The sequence below is a fragment of the Rhyacophila brunnea genome, unplaced genomic scaffold, assembly GCF_057557595.1.
Source record: "Rhyacophila brunnea isolate RB1 unplaced genomic scaffold, BYU_Rbru_1.0 scaffold_10, whole genome shotgun sequence".
Classification (NCBI taxonomy): Eukaryota; Metazoa; Arthropoda; class Insecta; order Trichoptera; family Rhyacophilidae; genus Rhyacophila; species Rhyacophila brunnea.
In genome coordinates, this window is record NW_028232752.1 from 23,980,606 (window position 1) to 24,005,477 (window position 24,872).

Consider the following 24,872-nt stretch of genomic DNA (forward strand, 5'->3'; position numbering starts at 1 on the left):
GATATAATTTAATAGAGGTTGAATTTATTTAAATCTAAAAATAAATCAACTTCTCATTTGTATTTGATTCGCAGTTTTAAAATCAAAGAGATTGGATTCAATCTCTTTGCTTAAAATATAATTATGATTAGATGTTATTCTAAATCTAGGGAAAATTAATTATATGGATGGCTACTCAAACATAGATTGTCGGAAATAAAAATTTGACTTTCAATATTTCTGTTTGACAACAAATATCGTACAGTTTTCCAAAAATATGTTTAAAAACAATGAACAGCAGGGTACCTGTTATTGGTATGAATGTATTTATTATGCAGCTTGATATTATATTTATTTAACTCGCAGAAGGTTAATATTTTTATCTTAAAAATAAAGCATCATGCATTTGCCGGCACTGTTTTGACAGATACATTTCTATGATATAATATTCATTTAAAGATTTGAGATTATTTATCAGTATTATATATAGTATCATATTATTGTGCTTATTTCAGCGGCAAGGATCGTAATCCGAACATCGTCGAATTGCTGTGTGCATCTTGCACAAGATGGTACCACGAATCTTGCATTGGGTATCAGCTTGGAAAATTGGTTCCCTTTATGACAAACTACATGTTTGTCTGCAAAAACTGTTCACCGACTGGGTTGGAGAGTTTCAAGAAAAACCAAGCTCGTGAGTGGCATTGCACTAGTGTGATTTTTGTATTATTTTACAACTAACGTTGATCCTGCTATTTTATGATGCGGCTGCGACTAACATTTCACAAAGTGTTGAATAGCAGATCTGATCACACATTAGCCATGCAATGTGTTAATATTAGGTACATAGACTTTAACATAATAGATCATGTAGATTCCATTTTTAAAATGTTGCATACTAATGTGTCTAATCATAGTTTGAAACTAATGGTTTCGAATTATAAAGTATTGTGCGGCAAGTTTAACGTGAAGCGTGGTCGTTTCGAGAACTACAATATTGACATAGATCACAGCGCCACGACGGCGGCCATGACACTTAAACTTATCATTTTCGCACTGTAAAATATAAGTTACTTCAAATCTTAAATTTTTAACTTATTTTAAGAACCAGCGTTGCCAATTTAGCGTTTTTCTTGCTAGTCTAGCATTTTTCGATAGGCAGCTAGTTTGCAAAAAACGCTTGTGGCGTTTTTACTAGCATTTTTGATGCCTCCAACAGCTTTAAATGTGCTGAAAATACGCTAGATATTTAGTTTATTTATTTTCATGCGCATCAAATTTCTGACTATCGGATACCTACATGATGCACAGGTAGATCGATACCTATTTCAGTAGCGTGAGAAATAAAACAACATAATTTAACACATTGAAAAAATAGCATTCATGGCCTTATAGTGAAATGGGTACTGTTCGGTTATCAGGAATACAGTGGAAAACACATTTAGAAAATAGCCGATAAACTGGATTATTTGTTACCAAAATATGTTGTTTTGTAAAATCTCGTAAAGAGGTTGCATTAACCTAGGTGTCACTGTTCTGAAATAAAACCATTATGGTTAAGTAGGTATGTGAAATTAAACAATGCTCCAATAACGTAATAGTGGTTAAAAACGAGAGATATTTTTTCTAGCTTTCCCACAGATGTGTATTACTGCCATCGCAAATCTTCAACAGGAGAGTTTAAAGGAAGGAAAGTTAAAAACCATCTTCAGCAAGGACCGAGATATTATTCCATACATAGACCAATATTGGGAGGCTATGACTACAATGCCTAGAAGGTTTGTTCATACTTCTTATAATATACATATTTGTTTTCTGCTTCATTCTTGTAAATACATGGCGACCATGGTGCAGAAGTTGTATAACCACGGTATAACTTCTGGAGCAGTGTTTTTCAACCGGTGTGCTGCCAGATTTTGTTATTATATTTTTTATATCCAAAAAAGTATAATAACATAATATCGATGTTTCTAATAACACCCACTCATGAACATTTTTTAAGTCATATCTTTTTATACTGGGATTTTCAGCACCAACAAATATAAAAAAAAATTAACGGCGAAAGCTGTTTTCTGTGGAAGAGGAACTCAGGAACAGAGATCAAGCACAAATATCTAATTCAAAATTGATTTTGAATTACATAATTTTTTGTACACTTCATTGTTTCAAGTAAAAATATTTTGAGATACGGAACTCGAAAAATTAATCATTTGACCTGATATTAGCTCAATATTTTGTTTCACCTATTCCAAATGGATTAATGTGATTAAAGTGGTGTAAGTTTCACTATATTTATAAGGAGTGCTATGTCTAATAATTAACATGTCGTTGCTTGGGGTGCCATTGGTTAAATGTACCCCTTTAGAAATAAGGTTGGAAAACACTGCGTCTTCAGCCATGCGTCACGGACTTAAATTCTGCTTTTCCCAACATTTACCGGCTTGACCATCGTCATTTTCCTACGGACCGGTATAGCAACTTATGTGTTAAAGGGAACGGAATTCTAGCATTTAATTTTATTTGTGTTTCAATTTGTACACTTATTATTTATGTTTCGTGATTGTCGTTCCTTTACACATTACATTTAAACATAATATCGACCGAAGGTACTTGATGCGTACTTGACGTTTAATGGTTCAGCATTCAGTGTGCATTTACCATTGGTGAGCGTGCATGTGCCTGAAGCTGCCGAAAGGCGAATCCCGGGTTGCAAAAACGACACAAATGGAATAGTACAAAACTTAAATCAATTTGAATATAAAAACATGTTTTTAAATAAATATCTTTTAATTAACGTTTCCCGAGAATCTCCAATCCCCAACACACCCCATTTCTTCTTCTCAAAATAATTTAACTAGCAGAGTGTCAGGTAATTTCCAAATTGTTCGAAATATGCTGGATCTCTATGCAGTGTTTCCAAAACAGTTGTACATGTACCTCTGGGGGTACGTATAAAACAAATCGTGGAGGTACATACACAAGGAGGTAAAGGTGTACGTGTGTTTTTTTTTAATATTGCACAGATTGAGATGGATAAGTCTTATATTATGTGGTTTTGTTCGGAAACTTTTAATTGCAACTCAGGAAATCTAAAAAAAATACTCCATAAATGATCATCAAAAAAATTTTGATTGGTAGCTCAGAATAAAGCTCTCTAATCGGTTGTCGTAATTTTGAAATATATTATGTAAATTTAGTTAACGCACACTTGAGTGCTTAGAGACCTCAGTGTTGAGTAACTGCCCCTGAGAAATATGCTAAATTTGTGTAATAAATTGTGGTTGATTCTTTCACAAATATTATCATTTAGGGTAACGCAGTCTTGGTATGCGACCGTCCAGAGAGCGCTTGTGAAAGACATCCATTTGCTGTTCACCTACGAAGAGAGCAGCACCGAAGGACCCATGTTCGGACTGGTGTCTGCTGATTTGATGAACATAAGACCCAACTATGAAGCCATGATCAAAGGTGGACAACTGAAAGTCTCCGATATGGGGGTCGCCCACGGTAAGTTTATCTTGTTTTTTCACAGCAATCTTTTTATACAGAACAAAAAATATAATTCACTATAATTGTGTACCCGATTCAGTTACTAAACTGAATTTAAAAAGTATGATCTGAGAGGGCTTGGTGGAAATGAAATTTAAATTTGTACAATGTTCTATATAAAAATTTGTCCCCTATGTATGATATTATGTTGACCCATTAAATTTCATTACTGTATTTATAATAAGTTTTATTCATTGAACAATTAGACGATATGAGAATGTAATATTTTTTATTGAACATAATGTATAATTTGAAAGCACCTCACATATTATATACCTACTAGAAAAAATCTTTGAAAAAAGTATGACACCCTGCGGGATTCGAACCTGCATCCACTGAATTCACGCCAATGTGGTTTACCAATTGAGTCACGTACATCCTATCTAATTATGATGAAATTTACTATAGTAGGTATATGAAAGTAACGAATGGTGGAGGTAGGCTATGGACACACATTGACATCTTAAAACTATTCCACGCATTCATCAATACCAAGGATTCAATCTCTATTAAATATGTAACTCGTCCATAAATATCTTTAATACTGCCTTCAGGCGCTCGAGCAGTAGGTACAGTTCATGAACTAATTATGCTGCACCAAAGATGCTTTATTACTGGTTCTACCAGTGGCAAAGAGTGGAGGTAGGCTGTGGGGATCCGACAAAAATAGTGCACACTAAACTTGACCGACTGGTCATACTTATTTGTTTGCTTAAATTTTATCAGACAGATGGTCTTATTCTGTAGCACATTTTGAGCTGAAAGCGAATTGTCAATTAGCAAAGTCTGCAAAAATATATTAGAACAACACTTAGGTCACCTAACGCATCCAACGCCACACCACTAATCTCTCGCGTGATAGAACGTTTTTTTCCTGCAAATTTACACATTTTCGAGTCACATCTTTGTTTTTAGTGGTGTGGAGGAGAGCTACAAATAACATGTAATTGACACAATACTTTTGTAGGTTGTCAGTTTTTATTATTGAATGTTTTGGTGGTACTACCGTGTGAGCTCACATGACATGATGGTAATGTATTTGTAACATAAGCCGACACCTCCTTAGTTGCAGACTACCTCATGCTAATTGGTCGATCAATGAATGGTCTTTATTGCTAATGTCGTATACTATGAACGTGTTAGATCTATGTAAATTTAGCTAAAAGCATGTTGTATATTATATAAGTAATTGCCATACAAACATTTCAGGTATCGCTAATATACTGCTTCATGATGATAGCTTCTGTATGCCTCGATTGGAGATGTTTTGTAATCACCATGTGGTTGGTGTGAGAATTAACTGTCAAATTTGTACATTTAGAACATTAAATAAGTTTTCAACAATATCAATATATGAGTAGATAACTAATGACTGCTTATTTATCTTGTAGAATAGATTTTATGTTGTATTCATTGGCATAAGATAAGCATGATAACACAGTCGTGAGTCACTATGGACTCGGCGTGATAATCTTTTGACTGACTTCACTACGCCTGAAAATTCTTGTCAATTATAGTAAAAACAACTACAGAATATTAGCAAATATTATTTTTATTAATGAATTTAGGTATGTTGTTTTATTTTTGTTAAAAGAAACAATTTTGAATTAAAATTATAGATTACAGCCATAGGTGACATTGTATAATATGTTTTGTATTTATACTGTTTGACAAATGCTATCATGAATAATCAATGTGGTTTCATTTGAATTAATGCAATATGTATCGAGTTATATTTACGGACACTGGAAAACATTACACATTTATATGTGACCCGGTGCAGCTATCTATCATAGTAACGGTGTAATAAAATTGATAAACAGAGATAAAATAACATTGTAACCAATACTTTTCTATTTGAATGCAATAAATATCATTTTGTATTATGTTACTTACCTTTTTGCGACAAATACGTGATTTATTGTTTTCTGTTTTGTCTTATTAGGATGACCTTGTAGAGGCTATGGAAGGTAGGTTTTTTTTTTTTCAATTTAGTTTTCTTTTGAACCGGTAAATTTCCTCTGCTTTGGGAAATATTTATTGGATTTCATCTAAGCCACTTTTAGAAAGTGTATAGATTCACTGTGATCCTTTTTATTAAACACATGACGATGTAGGTATACTGAATGGGTACCAACTGACATGTGGAATAATTTAATTGATAGAAACTGTTCTGCAATAGGTATGTAATTTTTTAATATCAAATCTATTTCATAGCGTGGTATCATCTACGATAGCTAATAGGTTGTACTGGATCAGAAATTTTATCATATTTAGATTTAGGTCACAATTGTTTTTTCACTTAACATCAGTTGGACTAAAGACGTGCATGTGTGTAATATATTTTTATTTCATCTACTAATTCCTAATCTCTGAAATATTGAGAAAATGGCTAACAATCATCCTCGTAAAGAGTCTTACAATACCTACCACATATTGTTACAGGGGTCTGTATTTCCATCTGGAACGAATATGATGATAGAAATAATATACAAATCAATATTTCATATAAAAAGCCCTACAGATGTTTCGATTTCGTTGACGGTTGGTGCCAATTTGGTTGGTATGGACTATAACCATATTATGTTAGCCAACCGATATTGAATATTTTTTTCATAATAATCTTTCAATATATTTTTTAGTATGAATTATATGTGGTATAGTGTGGTGTAATATATTTTATTTTTAATGTTTTTTATTACTATGAGTGTAAAACGGTAGTAAGTGTAAATTTTTGAATTTTGTATTTAATCCTGAATCTTCACAAAAATTTTATTACAATAGCTTTACCATTATATTATCATGGCTATGGTGATCTTAGCGGCGTTCTGCTTAACTATAGATGTTCCCCACTTCCATGTACATATCAATGCCCTGAACCCTGCTCCCATCCTTTACACTACATACAGAACTGTCAAATCGAAACCATGATAGTAATATGTTAGGGGTAGAATACAATATTGTAAAATAGTATTGTTTTTGTTCCAATAACAACTTCAACATTATTTGATTCGTTAGTGTGCACTGTATAGCGATGGTATTATCATAGATTAAAAAGAAACAAAATGCAGTTGTTACTGTTTTTCACTTACCGTTAGAATTATTATGTGCAAGTACTTATTTATTGTTGTGTTCACAGTTCCCTTGCAAGGTGGTTTAAAAGGGCGCGCGGCGAAGCGTAGACCCGAGGGAGGCATCGGTTCCGGCGGTGGTGCGGGGGGTAAGAAGGGCCGCGGAGGCGGAGGAGGAGGGGGCGGCGCAGGCGGTCAGGGAGACTCTTCATCCACTCCTCGGCTGCCCTCCCATGGCTACCCGGCTGACCACCCTTTCAATAAAGACGGTTACCGCTACATCCTCGCTGAACCGGACCCCCACGCTCCATTCAGACAGGTGAGACTGAATATTTGTGTAACTTTTTGAAATAAAATTTGTCTTAATATTTTAGGTATTACTACTATTTGTCACCTTTATTAATTTTATCGTAATGTATCTACATATCGTCGCCTTGGTGAATAGATCTATTCCACATCTGCAAAATTCAGAGATATGGACATTTTTGAAAGTTTTAAGTCTCATTAAACACATTTTTGTGTAGATTTTCAGATTTTTAAGAAACCATGCTCCTTAAAAACTATGCTCAAAATATTACTTGGCTCTCTTCACTATCATAAAATTTGGTGTTTCAAAGGTCATTTGAAATAAAACCGTTTTTGAAATCTCCGTGTAAAAGCTCTATTTACAACCAAGATGGCGATATGTGATCACATTCAACCATTCAGTATTGTGTTTAATATAGGAAATAAAGTCTTTTTATTTTACTGTAGGAATATACATATTACATCAATGAAATAAAAATTAGCGGTCGAATTAGTAATGTTAAATGAAAACATCGGAAGTGTGCGTGTTAGGCGTAATACACATTGAAATTCGACTCAATTAAAAGAAAAAGGCGATAAATCATAACCATCCGTAATGTTGCAAGTGTCACCTGTGCACACAGCACCGACAGTGATGTGACGTGACATCCTGTCAAAACTGATATAAGTCATTGTACATCTGACAAAGAAGCGGTGATTTGTATTGGTGGAAATATAGGGTACATTCATTATCAGTTTATTTTACCTGTCCGATCCTAAGAAGATCATAATATGGGTCTCCACAGAGTGCAGGTGTATATAACAGATTTTTGTTTTTATTACGAGAAATGGATGTTAGCCAATTTGTTCAAGCTTTGTACATGCTGTGTACTTCCTACTACCTTATGTCTATAGTTCACCGGGAAGGATTTAATGAAATTTTAATGTAAGAATACTGTAATCAACGCCATTGGCTTATAATAACTAACGTAAGATATGCATCCATGGTAGATTAATTTTTTGGCAACACTTAAGATTGTGGTGTAATTAGAAATAGTAAATTCGGGATTGTGTACACTGTACATCGTGTCAAGTTATTTTATGTCTCACTTAATGTCCAAAAGTCACTGTCTACATCAGGGTTGGCCAATCTTTTTACGTGCGTGTACCAAAATTTCCCAAATAACATTTTTCGACTGTCTGACGTGCCAAGCAGTTTTTCATAGTTTTCATAGTCATGGCGAAAAAAAAGTTTTTTAAAGTTTTCTAAAAAAATAGTTTTTAAGAATTCTATTAAAAAAGTTTAAAAATTACAATTGAGTTCTTGATATTCTATCTTTCATCGTATTTCTAGCCAAAGGCATATCTTTTATTCTTTGATTTTTTTCCTTGTTTTCAAATTAGTCAAAGAGATCGTGAAAACATTTAAACCACTCTTCTTTCATATTATATTCTCTATCACTGTACGGTTTTCCATTTTTAGAGATTATGTTTGAGGCAAAATAACAAGTAGTTATTATATTTGAATGACTGCCGATACCTAATCAATTTCATAAGGTTTGTTGATTGAATATTTTTATTTTTAATTGCTCGATCCTAAGGACCGACTTTATGCAATTGTATAATATTTACATTAAACTAATGATTGTTCTTGAAAAGGATTTGCCTGCAATTTTTTATACAATGCGATTTGTCATTTACGCATGAATTTCGTTGTTTCCGTTTGCGCATCGATTGGTAAACATAATATGAAAAACCAAAACATTTTTAAAATGTTATATAAAATAGTAATTTCTTTTCTCTTAAAAATGAAACATTTGCGTGCCATGCAAAATCATATCGCGTGCCATAGGTTTGCCATCCCTGGTCTACATATTATGTAGCAACAAGCGATAGTGTGAAAAGACCACCTTTTTTTTAAACCATGTCGATAACACAAATTGAAAAACAATGTGTATTTGCTATATCCAGGATTCGAACCTGGGACCCACGACATTATAGGCCGACGCTTAAGCTGTTCAGCCATCGTGGGCGATTTTTACATGAGCATAAGCATGGCGTAGGCTGAGATTTTGAGATTATTTCTTATGGATATATAGTGTTTTCATATCCATATTGCAATATAAATGAGCTAGTTAACTTGTTGACCGCGGAGCATTTAATTAGTATTTAATTACCGCATTTAAATAACATGCTAATTATATCGAATGGGCAATTAATTAGTGTACAACAGGTGTACCGTGGGCATGGAAAGGATTAATAAAATTGGTACTTTTCACTTATATGACAGGAATTCGATGAAAGCAACGAATGGTCTGGCAAGCCGATCCCCGGTTGGCTGTACCGAGCGGTGGCAGGTGGAGGGGGGGTGCTTTTAGCGCTACATGACCGCGCCCCGCAGTTGCGACTCTCTGAAGACCGATTGGCTGCCACCGGAGACAAGGGCTACTGCATGGTGCGGGCCACACATGGTAACACAACTTTATTTATTATTTTATTAATATGTAATAAGTAGTAGCATGAGTCAGTGGAAAATTTGTTATTTTTAAAATCTGTTTTTAAATCATATTAAATACCTAATTATCTTTCTCATAGAAAAAAACCTTAGCCTTTTCAGCTTGATTCTCCTTTTAATTCCATCGCTGATTTTGTAATTAGTATTGACCTGTGATCTGAAGTAGACGAAAGCATCAATTCTCGATGTAATCGTTGATTTGATGAATTACATAAATTAGGTTTTTTGCAGACTCACTTTTAGTTCCTTTCTACTTGCCGCTTACCTTAATGTCATCTTTTTTTGAGCGTCTGATAAGATTATTGTCACCCCCGTACCCGTATCATTTTTTAACTTTCATTATAAGATTATATACTGATATTATCAAAATATGTTTTTTTCAGGAGTTACCCGAGGGAACTGGTACTGGGAGGCCACGGTTGAGGAAATGCCGGAAGGATCGGCTAGCAGATTAGGATGGGGACAAGCCTATGGAAACCTTCAAGCTCCTCTGGGTTATGATAAATTTGGATATTCTTGGCGTTCCAGAAAAGGGACAAGGTAAAAACGGTTTTAATTGAAATCTAAATTAAAATATTGTTGCAAGCATGGGTTTACTAAGTAACCCTTTAGTTATTGTGTATTTATAAACTTAATATTGTGATTATTCTGTACCATACTTAAATATCATGACAATCTTTACTACCCCTCAATGTCAGATTGTAATGTAAAATGTATGTACTCTGCAAAATTATTATCAAAACACCAATCCTACAAAATTATCTTTCAATAGTTTTTTGAATATTTAATTTAATGCAAACATTATTTTCGCATTATGATGTTATTTATTTCTTTTATTGTAGATGTAGACAATATCGTGATTTTTTATACATGTAACCAATGACATTATTAATGGACGACGCACTCAATACAGTAGCTAGCAAGTATAGGTAGACGTCACGCAATATCATTATGCGATATCACGTATCGGGAATTTATAGCAATATGACCTTTATTGTAATGGCGTTAGAGCAGTGTTTCTAATGTCAATGTTCATTTGAGCGAACCCGTTCGAACCGAACCATTCGGCAGACCCAACAAAAAGCATCAGGAATTTATAGCAATATCACCTTTATTGTAATGACGTTAGAACAGATTATGCCATTCGGCAGACCCGACAATAAAGTGAGTGTCATTTTCTTTCCAGATGATTCGTCCATATTAATGTCATTGCATGTAACAAACATTATCAAATGTTGATAAAGAATAACAATTTGAATTTTAGGTTTCACGAGTCTCACGGCAAACATTACAGTCCAGGATATGGGGAAGGGGACACCTTAGGATTCATGATATGTCTGCCTGACTCGAACCAAGTTGATCATATTCCCAACACCTACAAAGACAGAGTGAGTAACAAACATCGACTGAAGAATTAAGTAACAATATTAATTCCAGTGTCCACAGAAATTATTTAAGTTTTTAGTTCTTAAAACATAATATTGATGCTTCAACAGAGACCTTTATTTGTTTCCATATAACTGCCTTGAAGAAAAAAATACTGCATAGATTAATCATTTCACAGGTGAAATAATGGCTTGTAATAAGTTGCATGTAGTTTGATGTTAATCTACAATTTCAAGGATCATTGTTTTTAATATGCATTGTCTATAATTTTATACATCAATGGAATGCTTTTTAAGTACAGTAGGCGCTCGGTAATCCGGTACCCATATTTTTTCACCTATGCCGGATTGTCGGAAATGCCTGTTAAGGTCGGGCACTGCTCTGATAGGTATCGTGATAGTATCTATTTGCTCTGTGCACACAATCGGTGGAGTGGAGACACGAAAATTATAAGTACTGTATTTTAAAATAATTTTATGATTTTCAGCCTCTTGTCAAGTTCAAAAGTCATCTTTACTATGAAGACAAAGACAATATTCAAGAAGCGTTGAACAATTTAAAACCTCTTAGTGGCAGCAAGATAATGTTTTTCAAGAACGGTGAATATCAGGGAGAGGCGTTTGTTGACATTTATGGAGGCTGCTATTATCCATGCGTTTCGCTTCACAAAAATGTGACGGTTAGCATTAACTTCGGACCCAACTTCAGATGCAGTCCTGCTGATACGGATTATGAATATAAAGGGGTATGAATGAAATATTTTAATTTAAAAACAAAGAAAATTAATACATATAGTTTCAAAATTTATATTTTATTAAATTCAACAGAATCACAAATTACATTACATACAATATACTATGAAGCTTAAAAAAATATATCAAGTGAAATTAACAATTCATTTAATTAATGCTGTCTCTAATGGTTTAAATATATTTATTAATTAATAAAAATAAAACACAATACATACATATAATATTGTCATTGCACTTTTAAAACCAGCTGTATTTTTGGTCTACTAGCTTTCAGAAAGCCAATTGAAAAGCAGAAAAAATCTATGCAAATGAATCTCCTTATAAATTAAGTTGACACACATGTAGTCAGTTTTGAGGAATGGGTTATTAAATTTTTTGGTAGCAAGACCTTTTGACAATAATATTATACTTTTGTTTTCATCTATCTGCTCAACGGACAGATCCAGTTTTGATTTAAATAATGTGTTTATATTGTATTTTATTTTAATTAATATATAATATCTTTGTACCGAGAATTGATAGCTAATACTTTAAAGTGGTTTATATAAAAAATTAATACAATCCTTATTTCAACATCGCTTTTGTATACCAAGCATTGTCAATTATTATTATTATCATTGTCAGGTTATCACTCAATGAAGACATAAAAGTGATAATTGATATCTGTTTCAATTGAAATGAAAAGATTTATTGTTTTATCATTCATTTTCTATATAGTCAAATGAACGCGTAATGTGTTTCTTTAAACTGAGAAATCTTTTAGGCAGTCAGTTGTAAGGCTTCAATCTCCCCCTGACGTAGTGTGTCCCTGAATCAAATCCGTAACGGACAAATCATGCATGAAATGGGGTTTCAATCAGTTGAGGTTTGTCAGTCTATGAAGGAATTCCCGCATCTCGCATCCCATACTGTGGGCATGCTGAGAGATCAGGATAACTGCAAAAAGTTTATTTTAAAGGTTCAGTGTTAATTATTATTAAACATGCAGTTTTGTTACATGAAGCGTTATGTATTATTCAAACATTGTAAGCGTCTTTTTTATGAATAATGGCAAAACATTTACATATGATTAAAAAAGTTCTGCATAAATTAACAGGCTTTCATTGTTTGTTCACGATACATATAAAATTTGTAAATGCATTGTATTTAAGCCTATTATATTGCTGTCATTGATATTTTTTTTTTACTGCCATTCGACTGCGATGGATTTCCCTATTGATAAATAAAAAGGTGTATATTGTTATAAACCAATTTTATTAATTCTTTGCAGATGTATGAGAAATCTGAAGAGGCGATATGCGACCAGACAATGGCTGACGTGTTATACCTTACAGAAAATGAGGGCAAACTGAGACTTGACAATTTCAATATTTGATGGTTTGAACAATAGTCAGAAATACAATTATAAATCATTTATCTGAGATCTCAATATTTCGATTTGCATATTATTTGTTGGCGATGAATAGTTATTGATTTACTTTATTTGTTAAATAAATATAGTACTGACATAAATAAAATACATAATTCATATTACAATCATTATGTTGATGAGTTTTGTTCTCCAATTGTGTCTTCTAGTTAGTAAAATTATGCCAATTGTATTGTAAATTTTTAAGAATCAGTAATTCTAAGTTTAGTTCAAATAATATAACAAGGTTCAGTGAAAACTGACTTTAAATTTATTATAATATTATCTTCCTGATGTATATACATATTTGGATATTTTCAATAAACCAATAATTGTAACATAATATTCTAGAATTTGTATTATGTACTACACTGTTAGTTATGTGTTTTAATTGTTAATACTGGAAGTGGTTTAAAAGTGATAATTGTGAAGTAATTCTTATCTTTTGCAATAATTTTATTGTTATATAAATAATAGACCGCCTTGTTTTTTTTTAATAAAACACCCATGGTTGTACAGTATTGTCAAAAATATATTATATTTGTGTAGCTTTTACAATTTACTAATCATACAACTTTTTATTGCGTACATATTGAATATTTTTATATACAATGTGTATTAAGACTTCTTATGAAATAAAATGTACAAACTAAGGAATGAACTAATGTAGGCTTTATCTATTTTCCGAATCCTCCCCTACACCTCGGACTGGGTTCGATGGGATGGCCGCCGTTGGGCCATTGGTCTGGCGTCTTGGTTATTATGGACAGAGCGTGTATCCCATGTTTCAACTCGTACTCTAGTATTTCGTTTACCAAGCGGTGTCTCTAAAAGATGACAATAACACATTAAAAAAAATATCCTACGCCAGAGACAAAATAGACACTTCAGGGCAGGGTTTCTTAACCATTTTGAGCCGTGACCCAGATTCGGGTGATAGTTTTGGTTTCGAAACCTGAGAAAAAAAATATATTACAAAATTAAAGTCGGCTTTCCAATTTTTTTAATCCATTCGAACTGGTTTTTACCAATACAATGAAATTTTCTGCCAAAATTGAAAAAATTCTTTCAAAAGTATCCGATTCGTAATATCTCGTATGCGCTATTTATTATTCCAAAAATTTTGTTACTGTTGAAAATATTTTCGTGAGCAACTCAATATGCGAACCGACCGAATTTTGGGTCACTACCCGTTTAAGAATCGTTTGACGATTTTTGTAATATCCTAAATTGTAACTGAATAGAGACATTGAGGTGATAAATTAAATTTAATTAAACAGAAAAAGTTAGTATTATTTGCGAAGACTTGTAAAATTTAAAATAAATTTTTAAAATTTGCACTACCTTTTATTCCATCTATGTTAGGACTCATACTACATATCGTCACCGTTTTAGCAAAACCATCTATGTGTCACTTTTATCAAAAATGACTTTTAAATACCAAGTCATTCCTTATTTTTTTCTCTATAGGCCAGTAAAATGATCTATGTGTTGGGTAAACTCGCTCCGAAGTTATTTCAAAAAATAAAAAACAGCTATGTGTAAGGTTCAAAAACCACGGTTCACAAAAACAACTATGTGTATATTATAGTAACATATAGATGGTATTTTGATATCGAGAGTGTAATGTTTTTTTACAGTTTGGCTACACATTGTTTGTTTATATGTTATATGCTATGCATTATGGTCTTGCACGACGGCTTGAAAGATGCTTTCTCAAAAAGAGAGACAGGAAATATTCAATAATTTCTGGAAGATGCCTACATGGTCAATAGGGTATAGGCGAGAATTAATTTAAAAGTTGGATAAACAACTACAAACGTCTCGATGACAGTGGCCAATTGAAAGCAACAATGACAAGTAATAAGAATCTGACTGAAGATAAATAATTGGTAGTGCAACCAAAAATCAAAACGGAGAGATTTGTGGAAAAATGTTACATTATGGTTGGATCTAATTCCAAAGTTCCCAGCCATTATTGCAGAGAAAATACCTCCAGGGTGTGTGTGGAATTGTGTTTCCGATCCAAAATACAAATGCATGATGAATATAAAAAATGGTCTCTGGAAAATGGTCATAAAGCAGCAGAATATACTCCAGTATATTTACCACCAAAAAATCAGTATCCACCAACCACGTAAAGATCAGTGTGCCATCACTGCCATCTGCTGTAGTTATAAAATGAAGAATGTTTCAGAAATGGAATACAATAGCCACATTATTAAAAAAAAAAAAAGATGCTAGAAGACCAAAAATGAAATGAAGGAGAGTACCAGAAGTATTACTGGACGGTTAGTAATCACAATGGATCTCCAAAGTGTGCTGCTATGTCCAAAACACAGGCACAAATGTATTATAAACAAAAGCTGCAACTACACAATTTCACCATATACATTCTTCATAATGTATCTTCTAATGAATTTGTCTCATCTCATCGAAAGCAGGACAATACAATGAAATAATTCTAATATCGGATGGGTGTGGATATCAAAACCGAAATAAATTATTCGCTACTGCTCTAAGTTATATCTTTAGAGAGAAAAAACATCGAGATTCAACAGCTTTTTCTGGAAAAAGGCCACACCATGATAGAGGCCGATAGTGCACATGCTACCTAAAAAAAGTATTTTAAGCCTCCAATATATTCACCATCTGATTATATAGCACGTATGCGGCTAGCAAGACCAAAACAACCTTATAAAATTAATGTCATTGATTTTTAATTTTTAAGAATTATGGATAAGATTAAATCTGGATTAAGTTCAATCAGACCAGGAAAACGAATCGGAGATCCTGTTGTATATGATATTAAAATGTTACAGTATCTACCAGATGGAACAATCTTTTACAAACTCAACTTTATCAGTGCAACCGTTTGACTGCCTTTATAATATATATAATGAATCATTGCCAATATCACAGTCGAAATACATACATCTTCAGGAATTAAAAAGTGTAATAGAGAAAGATCACCACTATTTCTACGATAACCTAACATTTAAACCTGCTAATAGAAAGTAAACGAACTTATAAATATAATATCATCTCACTATTGCATTAATAATTAATAAAATGATATTGCAATTTATCACTAATGCACTATGTATATTTCAACTATTATTTATGTAACAGTTTTTCATGAATTTATTATTATTCACATTTTGATGAATAAATTAAACTATGTGTATTTACAAAACGGTCAAAACAACTTATGTGACATCACAAACTGTATTTTTATTATTTTTGTATTAAAAATAAAAGATTTTTGTAAACAAAATAATAATCTTAGACCATTTTCTGATTATAATAAAGCATTCTTCATAATTTTAATGTTTAAATGTAACATTATTTTTTTATTCAGTTTTATCCTTCTCCTGCACAATTTGAGAAAGTGCACATAGATGGTTTTGCTAAAACGGTGACGATATTTAGAGGCTGAAGGGGTCCCGATTTTATTGACGATAGGATGGGGTTGCTGATTGTTATTGAAGATGGAGGCGCTAGTTTCGTTATGTGAGTATTTTAGGCCACCTTAATCGTGTCGCAGTCTAGTTTTTATGGTTGGGTCAGTCAGAATTACTTTATTTTGTGTTAAGATTGTGTAATACACTTTTTAAATTATCAGAACAAAAGTTAAATTTAATGAATGGTGAATAATAAGACAAGTGCTTTTTAATCGATTTGATCTACTTAAAATTTATGCGTAGAATTAACATGAGTTTAACAATCTGGGAATAGTTATTTCAACATGTAAGTTTTTTTTATCACACATAAAACTTCACAGTGAATTGATTTGTGGAGGCAGGTGTTTAAAATTTGTAGGATTTCTCAAAACAAAAATACAACTGTCTATATTTATCATTCTATAAAAAGGGATGTCACGTGACAATGCTAAAAATAGAATATCTCCGGTGAACGATGCTTCCTGGTATTTCAGATCTGAGATTTCGAAGTGGCAGCTAAATATACCAATCAGCCCAATAAAAATTATATTTATCCAACGATGAGAAAACATAAAATGTGAATACACAATTTTATAAAATGTAAATATCAAAGTTCATCCTCATATTTATTTTGAAAAAATTTAATGACTCTCGTTTCATGTTTACTAATAGGTATGTCACTCTGATACACAGCATAGAGGAATATATTATCAGTTAAACTGCAGAAACTTGCAAAATATATAACTCCAAGTAAACAGCTGTTATTAATAATTATTATTGATGTTGATTGAAACAAGTCATGAGTTTTATTTAACCTGTCGAGGAGGTTCATAGAGGAGCTATTCTGTGAATAAAATGAGAAAACAATATTATTTAATGATTTTTGCATCACAGACTGGAAGAATCTCGAAAAATGTAGGAACGTAACTCTAAAGAATACCCACACAGTATGCATCGAACAAGGGTAACCAAAAACAAATGGTTCACAAAGATATGTATCCTTCCACCAAATAGCTTCCCAATAATCAATAAAAACTGCCATAAAACTATAATAGAAAGGAAAATACTAAATGTGAAATATCTGCTTCAGTTTAACCAAATTGTGTGAAAAATATATTCTTTACACATTTAGAAATATAAAGGGGTTTCAGGATGAAGTTTATTTTCACTTATTTTTATCAATAACACATTTAGAGCCGAAAATGGGATGCAGGATTTTTTTCTCAATGAAACGTACACAACTAACAGATATATATTATATAAACAATTTCTGGTCAATACACCTGTACTAATGAAGTTTTACATATTATTTACAAGCATTAAATATAATGAAACAGATAATTACAAATCTGAAATCTGAAGTATGTTTATTACATATTAACTCATTTAGTGTTGACACCGCGACTGGCGCGTTTGCGTAAGTTGGCCATTAGATATAATTAACATTATATTTAAATGTGCTAATTACATATTAGTTAACAGGTCAGCAGTGATTGTGATAATAAAAATATAATATATGAAAGTCATTTGCGAATGGTCGAGAATCCCTGTTTATATCAACCGTGTAATTTTTTTATGAAAAATTATCTTGTAAATTATGTAAGTGGAATCATTGTTAGCCTTGGATTATTGGTCTTTGTTAGAGGACTCAAACAAACATACATAGAAAAATAACAAATAATTTTTGGCAGATGTGTGATCGCCAATTAATTTGAAAATTATCAATCACTTAGTATTTACCAAAAACTGAAAATATTCATGAAAAATAGTTGTTTTTAAAGATGGGGGCGGTTGAGCGATTAAGTCTAATTAAAACATTTTATTTTAAAGATCTACATTTTTCTTTGTGGTGTGAAAATTTTATAAGTCAACTCACTAATAGCTGACAAGAAAAAAAAAATTGGGAGTTAAATGCTTGGTAGTTGAAGGGTTAAATAGTTAAAACTGATCTACAACAATTTTATTGCTGTTGTGTGATGCATTAATATTACATTTATTCAATTTTGCATTTTTTTTATTTAATGTTTATATCTTCCAATAATTCAAAGCTTTATAGAGCGTGTGAAAATAAAAAGACAACGATATATTATTTTAATACTCGGCCACAACTACATACACAATCATGAAACACAATGAGGGGAAGGATGGCTATTATTATTTTTTGTGTTTAAAAGTGAATTAAATTACCCAATATATAATATGTTCTTATTATTGTGTAGCAAAATAAAGAAATGACTCACTTTACTGATGATATGAATAATCAATATTTTACATTTTTATTTCATTTAATATTTTGATGTAGTATTGAGTGATACATACATGACATTGGCTTATCTTTCAAGATCCTTATAAATGTTTTAGCAAATTATTATTCAGGAGAATAAGAAAGATGCATTTGAATAAAATCTTCTGCTTATAATACTGATTCACACCTACATCAACACAAACATTGTTTGTTAATTAATACTTATATTATAGTTTAATAATAACATGAAGTTCTTAGATTCAAAATGTTCTAATATGAAATCTTACAGTTGGACGTGAAAAATTGAAACATTCAACATTTTCAAAATTACGTTTTTTCGGTAACTATTTTTATTAGGTAGTCCTGAAAGGTAAGGTGACTTATATGAAAAAAGCAACTTTTTACAATAGAGGTAATAAATGAAGTTATGTCAAAATCAATATTACCACTATTTGTACCAATATTAAATAACAAAATAAACAGGTGGTGAGTTAAAACAAGACAGTATTTGTTTCTTTTTCCTTTTTTTTCAGGCATTTCAATGCATTGACACAAATTTAAAAGAGAAGAAAAATGGTCCAACAGCCAGATTTAATTTTGTACTAAATCTGACGACAGTTTACTAAAATGGTAACAATTTATTAAATTATGTATGGTTAAATTCAACTTGTTTTTAAAATGTGTAGTTAATCTCACATTTAAACTTATAATGTCTTAATATTTGGGTGAATTTATGAGTTTTAAAAATATTTTTTTATTACAAAGCCACTATGCTATATTGATACCGATTGTCCAAAATCACTTGGTCAACAGCAGCGTCAAATAATTGGGGCCAATTGCCTTCAATGAGTTAGGTACTTCACTTCTTGTCTATCAGTAACTTAGTCAGACGACTGGGTTTAATGTTTAAAGATTTAGTTAGAAACTGTTGATTGTTTTAGAAAACTTGAAATCTTAGATTTTTTTTAAAAACAATATAAACTTAGCCACAAAAATAAGTTATACATACTTACTATATTCAACACAAAAATTATTTAAGGTGAAGTGCTGTGGTACTAGGAACAACTAGTGATATACAAAACATGCGGTGTAATACAATTTACTGATAATTTTACCATGTTCGATTCTAAGACCATATCGACGGTCCCTACGTAAACTCGGACATCTACCAAAGAAGCATTTTCTGTTAAAACACTTCCTAAAGAAAATGAAAATGGGTGTGTGTACTTATGTACGCGCGTTAGAAGTTATACTTCTTTGGCATAACAAAACAAAAACAAAACTTGTGATAATCTAGATTCTTCGACTAGCTCTTAATTATCTTGTTAAATTACACACTCAAGAAAAAGGACCGCGTATTGGAACGCTGTTGGTTTATTTCTATACACTTAAACTTATATTACTAAATTATATAATGGTTTCTCGTTGTTTTTATTTTTAAAGTACCAAATGTCAATCTGACGTTTAATCATTTGTGTACATAAGGAATTGCAAATTCCAACAGTAATAAATTCGTTTCCTAGGCAACGGAACAATTCTTCGTACATATAATAATAAATTCGCTGCCTAGGCAACGGAATAAACTATAATATTATACTGTATAATCGTCACGATTGCATTATCATACTGTGGCGTAAAGGCAGTGCGTTCGGCTGATAACCGAACAATCGTGGTTTGAATCGAGTGCGATTTTTTTCGTGTGAAAAAATAAATTATACATGACACGCCAAAAATATACTGATCTGATTTTCCAAACGCGCCTAAAGAAGTATAACTTCAAAAATAAATCTAACTTAATTTCGAAAAATAATTTAATTAAACGAACCGCGGAAATGCGGATATGTCTGTCCTTACATTGGGCCCAAGACAGTCGCAGATGAATGTCAGTTGTCTTTATGTACTCCGTGCAGGTGGCCATTAGCGAACATTAGAGACACAAGTGTATTATTTTGGAAGATAATATACCTCTATAGCAGTACTTCTTAAATTGGGGGGCGCAGCTCCCTAGTGGGCCCTGGAGCTCCTGCTAGGGAGCCGCGAAATATTTCAGTATTTGAAAAAAAATCATAAAAATGTGATACCTGATGCAAATCAGTTAAAATCTTGGGTCGCATATTCACGCAATCACAACACTTTATCCGATATGGATAAATAGTCTGCTAATATTTATAAATTATTTAGATTTTTTAGTTAAACAAAATATTGCGACAAGCCATACCTATGCGAAACAGCATTTTCATCATTACTGGTAATGATAAAAATGCTGTTTAAACATAGGTCATGTCTTTCAACGGCGACTTTGGAGCAAACCCTGCGAAATATCATTTCAAACATTGTACCGGATATGGATTTTCCATCTAAAAATATGCGATCATTCCTCTCTTATTAAACTGTGTTTGTAGGCTGGAGCTGTAATAAATTTTAAATAAATTTTTGTTTTTTTTTTCTTTAGTTTTTGCTTTACAAGCAAGTAAATGAAATGTTCTATTATTTTTAATATATATGTACCTATAGTAATAATTAATGGTAAATAGAGAACTGTTGGTTACTAAAGACTAAAATTTTTGTTTTCTGATTTCGGGGGCCGTGGTATGAAAAAGTTTGAGAAGCACTGCTCTATAGTACAGTTAGAATTATGACCACTACAATTCTGCCAAAAGTATATAATTTAGAAAGAATGTAATAATTTGTAAATAAACTATAAATAGTATTCATAATACTCAGTGAATTTCAGGTGGCTAGTAATAAAACCATAGAAATTATAAGATTTTTTACTAAATAGCTCTCCTGTAAAATTGCATTTTTGTAGATATCTGAGTTTACATATGGTCCGTCGATATGGGCATTTTTACGAGAAATGTATGGTAGCTACTTGCTTAACCCATTAGGTCAAAATACACATTTAAAAACTACATGTGAATTTGCAATAAAATCAATACATAATGTTTAAAAATATTTAAAAAATGTGCATTTGTTAAAGGTTATCATTTCAATTAGAATATTTTTTTACTGTCATAAGATTGTTTTTAAATGTAGTTTGATTGGTTCTCTCGAATGGGTAGGAGAAATTTTTGAATGATAAAGTATGTTTTATTACTTAAATATAAAAATATCTATTTTTTTTGAAATTTAAAATGTGGTTAACATGAAATCCTTTAATTTAAATCACATCGAGCTTTGGGTCTGGTAATGATTTATTCGATATAAATAATAGGATGTCCCTAGTGGTATTACCCTATCACCTTAAGAAACTTTTGTGATGTACCTAGTACTTTATGGCAATTGCAGTTTATCAAAACTTATTGAGAAGACACTGGAAATGGAAACTTGTAATTGCATTGATTCAATTATTTTGTATATTATTATTGATATTTCTCACGAGCTTTATTTTGGATAGATTTAAGCGTGCTCAGGGCTTCCTCTCACAAAATAATTCATGGTGAGTTGGACCGCTGCCAAGACCTACCATTAATTGCAACAGATACTAATATACGGCACAACTAAATTTAACCTTTAATCATTGAAGTCAATTGACCGTTTAATATTGAATATTTTAGATATAATATTCGCGTCTACCTAGTATGTTGCACACTCATTTATTTAGCACAATTTAGTCAACGTGATAGACATCTTACAGGTATCTTTACATCAATACCGTATTAATGGACTGATCCAAATATTTCAATATTTACTAAATTCCAAGATAATCAATCGTACATTATTCATGCGATCATAAAAACAAAACACCATACATAGAAATGTACATCATGCATCTTACTAAATAATTCATTAAAAGTATTTAAATACCATAATTTAAATTAATATTTCATTATAAACTTTTCAACATTTGAATGAAACTTTATAAATAAAAAAAAGCATCAAATAAAATGTACCTACAATAATATATGATTAAAATAGTGTATACATGGACATATGTGGGTATTACGAAAACAAAAAATGTGAATAGTGAACAAATCTATAAAAAAATCAAGGTTAATAGTTGAATTGTTATATCAATACTTCTTTGCAGAAAATGAGTAAGCTATTTGTAAAAAGACCTTGAGAAATATTTATTAAAATCCTTCGCAATAAATAATAATAATAAAAAAATGGTTGTTATTAGCATAATCTCTACTTACAATAAACCTACAAAGATTTATTTTGATGACTGAATAAACAATATACAACTATTTTTGAGATTACATAATTTTCAACATAGCTGGATTTAACGCGGCATTTTCAGTATTGAATCAAATATTATTGACTAACAACCGGATGTTATGTTGAAGAGGTAAAGAAAAAAAAACTTACACTCAACAAAGGAAGGCCATCGAATTCATCCGACACTATCAAGACCTTGAAATGTGTCTCGGCATCTTCAGGCACATTATGCATATGAGATTCGTTGACAACTTCCACATGAGTGGGTGTCAAACGGGCCGTCAATTTTTGTTTAATTGCATTTTCTATCGGATGAGAAGACATCCTTCTACTGAAAGAGTGAACATAACCTACAAAGAAAACATAATGGAACTAGTTCTATTTTGACAAATATCACTTTAAACTGAGCCGCAAACTATAGTACCGATTTTCTTGACGAAATTCATGTATGTTTACCGCGTCCCACGTCAGTGATAGATGTAATTATGGTCCTTGGCAGAGCTGTCAAACTTCACGGTGTTGCTATTTTAGTTAACTTGAAAACATGCATCTGTATTGCCATGTTGAATAATATAATAGATAATAATATTAATATCGTAAAAATTCATTCTTAATACTCAACCAGGGCAGAAAAATTATTATTTTAGGCAGAATAAACTAATAACACTTTGAATAAAACGCTATCACTTAAAAAAAATACGTACACAAACTTTAGATGTTAATTATTATTGTATGAATATAAAGGCATGAATTTATATGCGATTATTTAGATTTTGGTGAGAAAAAGCAAAATCTTTGGTTTATTTTTATTTTAACAAACAAAAGTACCGAGGTATTATTAAAAAAAACTCCAGTCTCTCGGTAGTCCAATCTCTTTGGCTGCAGGATATATTCAGGGTTCAAAATGATTAAATTATTGTAAAAATTATTTAGTTTTAGGTAGGTACCTACCTAATTTTCTGTATTTATTTATAAAATATAAATGAGTCTTTTTGGCACTTCATCGTTTGAGTTTTCTTTACTGAGATAGCAACTCAGACACAGATGAAAATACAAATAATACTAAATGTAATAAATACATAGGTACCTTACCTACCTACACAGCAACTAAATGAAGACTGAATAGTCATAGTTAAACTTAATGAGACAAGAATATAAATAAGCGAAAGTATGTAGCTTATGAGATTAATAAACTTTACTCATAATAATATTATTATGTACTTTTGTGGATTTTCAAATCGTATTGCTATCGTTGTACGGATTATGCAAGGATTATAGTCATTAGTGGTTATTTAAGGGAAGCAGTTATTAGTAAAGAATGTAGTAAGAAACTGAGGTACTTAATATCTTGGTGACAACATTTACTTGGTGATATTTTGTATTCCATCAATATTTAAGTTACCTCCATTCCTTATTTATGATCAGCACCATATAGATCAAAACAAAAAAAAAATCTACAGGGAATGGTATAAATATTTGGGACATATAGCCGCCCCAAAGCTCACAATATATTATTCTTTACTGATTCTGACCGATTAGTCATTTATAACAAAACGTTTGTGTTTATCATCGAAATCTGCTGAAGAAAATTACTAGAACTTCCCTTGTAAGTATTTATTTATCTACGACAATAATATTCGAAGTAGGTAATTGTGGTTTATTAGCGTAAGAGCCTTAGCTCCGAACAACATGTTCTTAGTAAATTCGCTTAATTTCTCAAATAGCGTATCACTGAGTGAGGAGTGTTGCAATACTATACATTCAATTTAGTTAAACAATTGACCTGATGACTAGGAAGACTAAAACGGAAAACTTATAAAAAAACAACTGAAAAAAAAATCAATGAAAAAAGCACGAAATCCTGCTAAAATGTGGATCCAACACCTTCGACTTCCAGTATCTGGCAGAAAGACTGCTGGATATTTCTAATATTTGTGGACGATGTCGGGGTTCGTTCAACCATAATGCCAAAATGAAGAATGGAGCAAATTGGATACAATGCAGATTATTTCAAGTTTGATATCACGAATTGTGTCAAAATGTAATCGACATTATTTGCAGTGATTGTTAAGTTTCTG

At 31.7% G+C, this 24,872-nt stretch overlaps 2 protein-coding genes across 3 annotated transcripts; one reads left to right on the top strand and one right to left on the bottom strand.

The window, feature by feature from the left end:
- The first annotated feature begins 191 nt into the window (after nucleotides 1-191).
- Nucleotides 192-13,608, top strand: ash2 (Set1/Ash2 histone methyltransferase complex subunit ash2). The gene is made up of 10 exons (XM_085952558.1): nucleotides 192-294; nucleotides 495-673; nucleotides 1,610-1,757; nucleotides 3,290-3,486; nucleotides 6,668-6,918; nucleotides 9,175-9,355; nucleotides 9,783-9,939; nucleotides 10,664-10,787; nucleotides 11,273-11,530; nucleotides 12,808-13,608. Exons 1-10 carry the CDS (start codon nucleotides 257-259, stop codon nucleotides 12,910-12,912), a joined length of 1,638 nt encoding a protein of 545 aa, XP_085808684.1. The 5' UTR covers nucleotides 192-256; the 3' UTR covers nucleotides 12,913-13,608.
- Nucleotides 13,457-23,348, bottom strand: LOC147079014 (bolA-like protein DDB_G0274169). Of its 2 annotated transcripts, none has more exons than XM_085952570.1 (3): nucleotides 23,219-23,348; nucleotides 22,945-23,144; nucleotides 13,457-13,772 (listed from the first exon to the last, which is right to left on the bottom strand). In XM_085952570.1, exons 1-3 carry the CDS (start codon nucleotides 23,238-23,240, stop codon nucleotides 13,623-13,625), a joined length of 372 nt encoding a protein of 123 aa, XP_085808696.1. In that variant the 5' UTR covers nucleotides 23,241-23,348; the 3' UTR covers nucleotides 13,457-13,622. The 2 variants fall into 2 exon arrangements, with proteins under 2 accessions (XP_085808696.1, XP_085808704.1); XM_085952578.1 differs by having other exon boundaries at nucleotides 23,251-23,331.
- Between the last annotated feature and the right edge of the window lie 1,524 nt (nucleotides 23,349-24,872).